The sequence below is a fragment of the Carex rostrata genome, chromosome 35, assembly GCF_964058835.1.
Source record: "Carex rostrata chromosome 35, lpCarRost1.2, whole genome shotgun sequence".
In the NCBI taxonomy this organism is placed as follows: domain Eukaryota; kingdom Viridiplantae; phylum Streptophyta; class Magnoliopsida; order Poales; family Cyperaceae; genus Carex; species Carex rostrata.
In genome coordinates this window covers 3,736,563-3,747,467 of record NC_135952.1, presented here as the reverse complement: position 1 = coordinate 3,747,467, position 10,905 = coordinate 3,736,563, and the positions used below count along the sequence as shown (strand labels likewise).

The window sequence follows — 10,905 nt, the reverse complement described above, 5'->3', positions numbered from 1 at the left end:
GCTTCTTTCTCCTCTTTCATATTTCTTCTTGGGATCATGTCATATAGGCTTGACTGACAAGTTTCAGAATTACATAAAAACTAGGTAATTGTGTCATATTACTGCAGTGTTTTAAAATGCGGCCGCATGGACTGCATATGCGGCCGCATATGCTTATGTAGTCGGCAGCCGTGCTCAAAATGTCATGCAGTCTCCCCCATGCAGTTTTGAGCATGCGGCCGCATATGCGGATATGCAGATTAAAATGTAATATGCAGCGCATGTAATTAAAAGTTCATATGCATTATGCGGAGTTTTACCATCCCATTCCAATTTATTGTAATTTTTATATACAATAAGGCACACTTCATGTTGGTTATGTAAAAATAAATTCAACTATATGAATATGATTACATATATACGTAAATTTTTATTTTAAAATTTACATATATAAATCAGTATTAAAATCCGCATATGCGTCCGCATACCGCTTATGCGGTATGCAATGGCCTTCTACATGCATGAACAAAACCGTATTTTAAAACATTGCATATTGTGGACTTTATTATTGGGCTAGATTGCTAGAGGCCTGAGGCCCAACTTTATTGATGCGGGCCTCTTGGCCCAAGAGCTTAAATGAAAAGGGATATCACGAATTACATTTCACGGGCTTAAATGAACATGTTGTTTTTAGTTCAAGGATCGAAAATAGATAATTCTTGTTGTTAAAAAAAGTTTTAAGCAATCTTCAATTAAACAAATCAATCGTATTTTCAAAAACTAAGCATGATTTTGGTTTTCCAAAGGTACTTAAGTTTCTTTTTCTTATTAAACTGTATAAAATTAATAGCATAGGCCCTAGTATAATTTGCTTTTGTTAATTTTGTACGTAATCATTGTTATGTGTTATGTTTAATATAGCCCGAGTAAATCCATCTCATCCGATTCTTTCTAGTTTTGATAGCTTGAATTACATCTCTAGACATCTCTAGTAAATTATTTTCAAATATATTTTAAGATGTCTTCTAAGTTCTAATAAATAAAAAATAGTAATTTAATAATTAGCAGAAAAATGAACGGCATATATAGATGAGACCGAATCGTCTGCTCCCCGGGGGGCAGGAAATTCCTGCCCCCAGAGTCTCTGCGGATGGGACCCCATTTAAAAACAGTAACAATAATTAAACCCTTAAACAGTAACCGGTCCCACCGCGCAGAGACTCTGAGGGTAGACGATTTGATTTCATATATAGATACCGTTTCAAACTTGGATTGTTGGTATAGAGTATAGACCTACATGATATACAGTGGTACAGTGGTACAGTGTAGTTTGAGGATTTTGTGCCTCATGTTTTAACTTTAAAATAATGGATGATCCTGCTGAGGTTGACTTTGAATGCTGGTATTTGGTTGGTTCTAGTTTTTGTTGCATTTTGTACCATTCTCATAGGATATATAATTAAATGGGATCTTTGTGCTTTGATGCTATGCCTCTGATAATGTGAAAAGTACTGTTTTGTAAAATTCATTTTTTCTTTTTCTTTTTCTTTTTCGGTTTAATCGTTTCGGGTGCTTTTCTATTAAACAACAGAAGTCAAAGAAATAGGTTCTATATATAATTAGTTGTACCCTATTTAAACAATCCTTGTGGGACTAACTGTTTGGACGGAGTATGACATCAACAAATTCTTTTGTTTACAATTTTTAATTATTTTGTTGACAATTTGTTCTTATTTAAATAAAAATATATTTTTTTAAATAAATCAAGACTTACCATAATTAATCTCACAATACAATTGAACATTCATTTCAACACATTCTCATAATCAATTTCATGTGTATCCGTATCAACGGGCTTCCATTTCTTCCAAAGCAGGTTCCTAATTCCGTCAAATCTCATCTCACATAATTCCGTAACAAACGAACCTGCGCTAATTGTTAAGAAAATTTATTAAATACAAATAGCTGTTGATAAATGCACCACGAGTCCGTGTAAAATTACATTAAATTAGATTGATGACTCCGAATCTCCGATTAGTTCCGATGCTACTCTGTTGAGAATAGGCACTCGCCTCGCCTGCATTTAAAGTGGGAAAAATGACATGGTGGAGTTCGCTTTATTACGGAACGGCATGGTATGTGTGTCAATTACGTGTCGTGACTCGCATATCTCGTACCTTGACCATTCGTGTGCCGTGATAATCTTTTGAAAACTTGGCGCGGCACGTCACGCGAAAGATCTAGTTACGTCTCGATACAATACTTGATCATGCAAGTCACGTATAATTAGAACCGATTGATCTTGACTAAACGGTGAATCTTAAATAACCTATCATAAATTATGAAACCATTCTGAAAAAAATGTTGATTAATGTGGAACGGGTGGGTGAGGCTTGGTTTAACCATTGGGCATAGAATAAAATGAAAGCGACAGATATTTATTTATGTATGTAATTGTAATTGTAAGATGAGATTGGTGAAATAAAAAAGAGTGACAGGAGCAGTTGGAGACTTGGAGAGAGAGAGAGAGAGATGACAAGCGCAAGAGTTTGTGCTTGGATTCTGCTGACGTCATCACTCATGAAATAAAGCACAAGGCTGTTTCTCTGTGCGTCCGGTCTACGCCACAATTTCCTATGCTTCTGCTCTACAATTTATTCTACAATTCTATGATTTTCTCTATATTAATTATCGGGGGAATTTCAGGTATACCCCTCAAAAGCTTCAAAATTACGTATTTACCCTCTATATTTTGCAACCAAACAGTATTAGTCTCCTGTTAATCTCATGTTATGATGGTATCATTCTATTATTATGTTATGAAGAGTTCATCGTTGTTCATTATGAAAGTCAAAATCATTGCATCTTTGATAGTGTTGTTCTTTACCTCTTTATAACTTTTTCATCTTTTTGAATTTTTTTCTTGTTTATTGTAAGTATGTAACTTTCTTTTTGGCGCGCAGACGCGCAGTTTATCTTTGAAAGTGCAAAAACAAACAAAATATGTTAGAGTTCAAACATTTATAGAATAAATAAAATGAAACTTTGAAAGGTCATTGTAATGATTCTAGAGGAATTATTTAATTTCAAAAGGCATTGTGATTTGATTTTGCACGGGCTTGATGTCAAATCAAAATCTTACATTGGTCAAACTTGATTGATAGAGAGGTCAGAGGTCGACGCCATTATTCTTTGCTTGCTTCAGGGGGAAACTGCACAACTGGGTCCCACAGTCCCACTGAAACATGTAGGTCCCAGTGGCAGATGAACACTTGAATGGAATCCATGTGTGCAATGCTTTGTATCTTTTGTTTTATTATGTTTGGGGTCAGCTCTCAGCTAACAGCTATGCTAATTTTGTCATGCTCAATTTTTGACAAGAAACAATAAAAGAAACTTGTATTTGGCAAAACAAGAAACTAATTAATACTCCAACTACCAGTGTATAATTATACATATTTATAACTGAAGTTGCTTTTAAATTTGGAGGAACCAATTCGCTTTCCTTGCTAGTATTTTAAGAAATAAATTTTTTTTTTCTCAATCTGTAAATTCGAACCAAAGATCGCAACACCAGCCTAACGATGGATAAAGATATTAACAGAGCAGTTTTTGTTTCATACAGATCACGGACAATATGCAGTGTTATATTGATTCTATGGACCGTGCGTCTGTATGAAGCCAAAACTTATCTGGGGGGGGGGGTCCCACAACTCAGTGTAAAAGATGAAAAGAGCGGCCATGCGGGCTGCATTTGCAGAGAAATTAAAGTGAAGAAGGGACGCCCTGAAATTTCGGAAGTTATGTGGATCCCACAACTCAGTGGCTGGCATGCATCTTGTTATGCCTTTTGTTACTTAGATCGATACAGGCCAAACCTGTCACTGTTAGGCTGACATTGGGTCAGGTCAGTGACTCGCTACATGAGATTGATCATGACAAAATATACATCTGTACGTTGAAAGTGATACTAATATATTATATATTAAAGGTGATTTTAGACTGAGATGACTTGAGTGGTTAATTATATGGCCCATTAATCTGACTGTCAGTTGTTTAATTAATCATAACTAATTAATTTATTATATTTAGCTATATATATTTCTATATAGCTTGATAAGAAAGGATGGAATATATATATAGATCGACATATATAGTTGGTCTGGACTCTGTATTCTGAACATACACTCAACTTTACACTGTCTTTACAGGGGAGCGGGTGGGTCCATCATTCCATGCCGAGATGACCTAAGGTTATTACCTGGACTCTTCTGGGGCCCATTTATGTCATCATCATATATATATATATTCATATCTACATCATATATAATACACCATTCGTTCGTATATGCATGCTAGCTCTCTTAAGTCTTAATTACCAAAAACTACATTTGTTTTTCTATTGGACTCGTACGTACGGTATGAAACAACAATGTTGAATATATATATAAATAAAACAAATACATGGGCCAGCCTCGATCTAGTGCAAGTCAATTCCTGAATTTAACAACCAATTACAAGTGCAAAACGTTTCAAGATATGCTAATTAATTAGTTGATATGCATGGTTTCATACTACGAAATGGGAAATGTCGTCTAATGTGGGGATCGAGTATTGATCTCTACCTCTACGAATTAAGTGGTTTCATTCTACAGTATGAATATATTATTGATTCTTAATATACGTTTGATTTTCATAATTTAAAAGTCCGACTTCGCTACTGATTATATATCTCGATTTTTTGTTCTAGCTTCCAGAGGCGGAGCTATATTCCAATAATGGAGCTCAATTAACCTTCATTTATTTTGAATTTTTTTATACTTATACATAATTTTCTATATAGTATAGATAAAATGTTATAGATACGGTAATATTGACTTCCATTCGCAGTATGAAAATTTTATATGACTAACTCTCATTCATGTTTCACCCTCATAACTTAAAAGTTTGATTCCGCTCTGTTAGCTAGCTTCCATCAAATATCACAAAAAGAAAGCAACAATTCGTTTCCTTTTGTAAACCACATCCTCGTATATATAACTTTTTTCTCTTTTTAATGATATTATTTTATGCTCTACGCCTTCTAGACTAAAAAAACTAAAAATGTTGGCTTGCATCTAATTAATCGACAATTAAGAGTAATAGAGTATCTACATCTCCGGTATTATTAGAGTTTCTAATATGATGTAGCAGTTTCTAATCTAATTTCAGATCAGATGTGAAAGAGTTTCTTATTTAGAAACTATGCAGTAGAGTTTCTTATTAAGAAACTGTTTATAAACTCTATATATGCTCATCAAATGATTGGCTCAGATTATTTCTCTTTTAAAATTTGTTGCTGACGTGGCTTAATAGAAACTCTAAAATTAATTTAAAAAATGTGAGAGTTATAAACTTAAGAAACTTTAATTTCTAATTAAAAAGTGATTAACAATTATTAATTAAAAACTCATTTGAGTTGCTGGTATGTAAATGCTCTAATGTAGAATAATTAATAATAAGATATTGCATTGAGAAATTAACATGCATGAAAGATGAATGTGTGGCACAAAATACAATTCGGATGCTTTGTATGTGTTGGAGAGGAAAGGAATGGAGGTATATATATATATGATGGATAAAGCTAGCTAGTGAATGTCACTTAAAACTTTGTGTCTATTCTCAATTTCTCATGGATTTGATATATATACCGAAAGACGAAAGAAAAGTTGCACAAGAATATATGTACAAATTAAAGACGAAAATAACTTTTAACAATCAGAATTCAAAAATATCTTTTATAATTCTGTGATCTGTCCTCCACATTATTCATCTCTAATATATACAACTTAATTATAATAAAGATCATATTGAACTATATCAAATCTGAATTTGTATTCTAAAATTAGATATGAATATATATGATTTTAAATTTTAATTATTTGTATCCGAATAGTAGATATATATAATATAGTTTAATATGTATTATGAAAAAATTATGTTATTCACTATTATAATAATTTAAATATTATGAATTCTGATATTTTTTTAATAATATTTATATATTTTTTAATAAATAATAATATTAAAAAACCTATATTTAATTTATATACATTTAATATCCTACCCTTATCCGTTTACTATCAAATCAGTATCCATAATTCGAAAAATAAAAATAAATACATATTTATGATTCTATCGTTTGCACCTTTAGTACTAATTAATTAATCCACCTCTAATCACTATGTGTACGTCTTTGTACGTTAAGAGACGTGTATGAATGAAAAGATGGAAATATTCGTTAAAAGTAGAATATATATAACACCATCCTCTTTTTCAAAATTTAAAAGTAAGTTGGTCGACATATATATTCCTCATTTTTGATTTACTTGAGCGGAAATAAACTCTACTTTTAAAAAAACCAATTTCTTGTGTAATAATTAATTAAAACAACAATTTTTATGTGAAAAGTCACACATTTAAAATTCAAATAGAAATAATCGTTTATTTTTGTATTAACAAAACTCTAATTTTTCAACATTGATTCCTTTAGAAATAATCGTTCAGGGACCGATATACAATTAATTGAGTTAGGACTGTTAATGAACTGAATTTGAGCTAGTTAGGATATGCTTATGTTCAGTTCATTAATTTAATGAATGAGTCAATTAACTGGGGTTGGAAAAATATATAATAGCGAGTTGAAAACTCAACTTGTTACCAACTCGATTGAGTTGACTCGTAACTTGTTAAGACCAATTAATATTTAAATTTAAAGCAAATTGAATTTCTTAAAACCTAAACAATACATAATAAAAAATAAAAAAACAAATTTAACAAACATATAAAGGTGACTCACGGACTTGGATTCGAATTTGCAAATTTGAGTCAATGCATATATGGCAAATGGCAAACTACTATACGGCGTCTTTTATTGACAAAGCAACGATCGAAGGGATATATATATAGAGAAATTTGAAAACGTGATTGATGGTGCTGGTTAATTTTGTGCGATCGAATAAACGACGAGACGAATATAATGTCAAAGGTCATCATGAGATTTTGGGAATTTTTTATATACTGCTTTCTAGAAACAATCTTCTCCTGATTCTTGATAGCGAAACTTATAATTTAAATCCCAAACTTTCTCAAAGTTCTGAGGCTCAATCGAGCGTGCTCGATCTAAGAACTTTTCTATGTACAAAAGTGAACACTTAATTATTTTTCTCCTTCTACAATCAATTAACCTACTTTGCAAACGAGCCGGGTCAAATTTTACAAGGAAAAATAAACTTAATTTATAAATTGCAAGGATTTTTTTTTATAAATTTATTAAAAAAAATACGGTATAAGTAAATTCACTCCTGCCAATCCATCATATTCTTGTTTGTTTTAAATTTCTAAATTGAGAACATGGTCTTTTATATTTCTTAATTTATTTTCGTATTATTGCAAAAAAGAAAGAAATATGCAACATATACATGTCATAAAAATAAAGAAATGGGTGACAATTTTATTATTTCCTTGATCAACCCACATTTCCATAATTAAGCTCACCCATAATATATAATATATGGGCTCTTTGAGAGCATGTTAATTAGCTGACTATGCTGAAATTGAATAGGGAGTTTAAGCAAATAATTATTATTTCTTTTTTTCTTATTGAAGCAAAAGACCCTTATTTTTAATATATAGTTAGTAAAAAATATTAACTGAATTCAAATATATATATATATGTGTGTGTCTCTCAAAGGAGCTAGAGACAAGAACAATCACTACAAAGATACATTTCTCTTTTTCACTATTTTAAGTACTCTATATCAATCTAACTAGACACATATCTAAATCACTTAAAAATGATACAGTTGTCTTGGAAACAACATCACCAATTGACTTCATCTGCATAATTCCAACAAATTTAAATACAAAAAAAATAGATTGAACAATTGGCATTACTACAAGTTCATACTAATTCAAAGAAATTACAATTGTTGACGTAGTACTTAAAATAGTTATTATATTCTTATGGAATCAATTACTAATTTAATTTACAATTTTGATTATTTAACAATCTTGCTATAATTATCACATCAATAGATCTGAAAGATATATAGAAATAAAATAATTTAATATATATTCTTTACAAAATTAAAGTTAACGTTGCTGATGAAGAAGAGATTATTTTTTACTGTTAACGAGCTGGCTCGTTCAAGTCACGAGCGAGCAGATATTAGAGTTTTCGAGCTGAAATCTTTGCTTAAAATTGTCACAAGCTGGACCGAGCTAACTTATAAGTTGTCAAGCTGGCTCGTTGGATTTGGATGGAGCTTGTTTTAAGAAGAAAACAAATTCTACAATTTTTTTGAACCAAGAAGAACCGAGCTGCATGGACTATATAAAATGCATACAAATTCATACAAATTAACAGATGGATGTCTAGCCAAGTTAGCTCGCGAACTGGTGAGCGAGTTAGACCCAAACTTGAACTCATTAATTATGAACCAAACTAACAGCGAGCCGGCTCGTTAACAGCTCAGTCTAGTACCAAATGAACTGGTAGCGAGCGAGTAAGATATAAATCACGATCGAACCAGCTTTTTTGCAACCTCTGGTTACAGAAAAAGCCATTTTATACATCCTTCTTTTCAGTCAAAGCAGTGTAAATAAATAAAAAAAAGGTTAAAAACAAAAGAAAAAAAAACGCGTGAAAGAATGTCTTTTTTGTGTACAACGTCAAACTCAAAATTATATAAAACAACGTAAGTGATAATGTTTTACAAATTTGTTTGTGTATAGTATATATCACAATCAGCTAGCATTAGTATAACATATTATAATATGTGCAATACTTGTCTCTCTCTCTTCTCTCCACCCCCTCTATGAAAGGCAACACTAGCTACGACTCTTGTCCCATTCCACTTTCAATTGTGGCCACTTCTCTCAAGAGAACAACTACTGCAACTGATCATCTCTCTAAGACTTCAATTCAAACGAATATTACATCCCTCAAATCCAAAGAAGACATCTTTCAATGGATGCTGCTCGCTGGTCTCAGGTAATAATTCTAAACCCTAATCTCAGATCTTTCTTCATATATATATATATGATAGATTTGAAGTTTATTTCCGAGAGTTATTGATTTGATTAGGATAATTAGTGCTTAATTTGTTGAGTTGATTATGAATTTCAAGGGTCAATCAGTTGTAAGTTGTAACAATTAACAAATAGAGAGCTCTGGCTATATATCCTTTTAATGAAGATCTCATCTAGCAACTCCCCTTCTCTCTCTTTCTTTCTCTCTTTCTATCTTCACTGCTTTTGAGATTGTATGTGCACAACAAAGTAGCATTCCTAAAAGCTTTGCTTTTTATTGATCAGGTGATATCTCATGCTTTTCCTCTCTTTTTCTTTTTGCACTTTATAAAGTTCGATCTGCCATGTATGCCTTTTAGGTTTTAATTCTTTTACTTTTTTTTATAACTGCATACACTTTTTTTTTTCCCTCTTTGTTTCAGAGTCAGGAGATGACAAGCTCAAGTACCCCTATTCCAAATCAAACCTCTACTGCTTCTCTTAATCCCAATGGAACTCAAAATCAACCAACTCTCTCAAACCCTAGGCCACAATTAGTTGAAAGGAGAAGTAGACCCCATCAGAGAGGAGATCAACCCTTAAATTGCCCAAGGTGCAACTCAACCAATACCAAGTTTTGTTACTACAACAATTACAGTTTAACTCAACCTCGGTATTTCTGTAAGGCGTGTCGCCGGTATTGGACCGAAGGTGGGTCTCTTCGTAACGTACCAGTTGGAGGCGGTTCACGCAAGAACAAGAAACCATCTTCTTCATCTTCCTCTTTTAGCCATCCTGGTTCAAGTTCTAACCCCACTAACAAGCTTCCATCTGGTTTGAACCTTGGTTTCAATACTTTTCCAAACCTAGAGAGCAACACTAATGTCACTGCTACAAGTACCAGTAATACAAATAGCAGTAGTGTTTTCGGATCGTATGCACCGATGTCTGTCCCAGAGTTTGGTACTGGTTTTGGGTTGCAAGATCTGAGGCCAGCCATTTTAGGGTTTCCATTGGATGGAAGTGGAGCTGTTGGAGGTGGTAGCGTTTATGGAAACATGCATCAAGTGCACGATAGCGGTAGGATGTTGTTTCCTTTCGAGGATTTGAAGCCGATGGGGGGATCGACAGGAGAAGGTGATCAATTTGATCAAAATAGGGGACAATCAGGAGATGCAAATCAGCCTCATCAGCAGGGGTTTTGGAATAGCATGATGGGTGGTGGTGGTGGTAGTTCCGGTACCGGTGGTGGTACGGGTGGAAATGGTTCATGGTGATATATGAGCTAGATTAGTGAAGAAAAGATTTGAAACTGATGATGAAGAATTGGCGTTTGTTAATTAATCTTCCATTTTGGTGTGCTTGCTAGCAATTGTGGTATGGAGATCATGACTTTAATTTGATTTGGGTTTTGTTCAGACTAACAAGAGATAGATCACACATGCATCATGCATCGAGTTCTTTAATTAATTATCATTCTGCTTAATTTCTGCTCCCATTATTTCTTACAATTAGGGTTTTTTGTTTTTTTATAACAATTTGTTTCTTCTTTTTTTTTTTCTTTTTTTTTCGTTTTTTTTTCCATGGTCACGGCATACATTACATACATACATAGGAAGCTTCATTTTGGTTTTGGCTTCAACAATTTGATATATATATATATATATATTTTAACCCTAGCTAGGTAGATCTAGTGCATTTTTTAGTCATTTGAGGAAACACCACGAAGAAAAAGTGAACAAGAATTTTGATGCATGGTGTGGTGGTTTAACTGTGCTATATATTGTGATATATTTTACCTTTTTACTGTAGTGGAGAAAAGTCCAAATGTTTTTCCTGTAATTTTTCCCTTGTTTTATTTTATAGGTAAATTTA

The 10,905-nt window shown here is 32.6% G+C and overlaps 1 protein-coding gene across 1 annotated transcript; it reads left to right on the top strand.

Annotated features, from left to right (window-relative positions):
- Positions 1–8,814: 8,814 nt before the first annotated feature.
- LOC144549649 (dof zinc finger protein 1-like) lies at positions 8,815–10,632 on the top strand. The gene is made up of 2 exons (XM_078298420.1): positions 8,815–9,013; positions 9,474–10,632. The coding sequence occupies exons 1-2, from the start codon at positions 8,990–8,992 to the stop codon at positions 10,305–10,307; spliced, it is 858 nt and encodes a 285-aa protein (XP_078154546.1). The 5' UTR covers positions 8,815–8,989; the 3' UTR covers positions 10,308–10,632.
- The last annotated feature ends 273 nt before the right edge of the window (positions 10,633–10,905 follow it).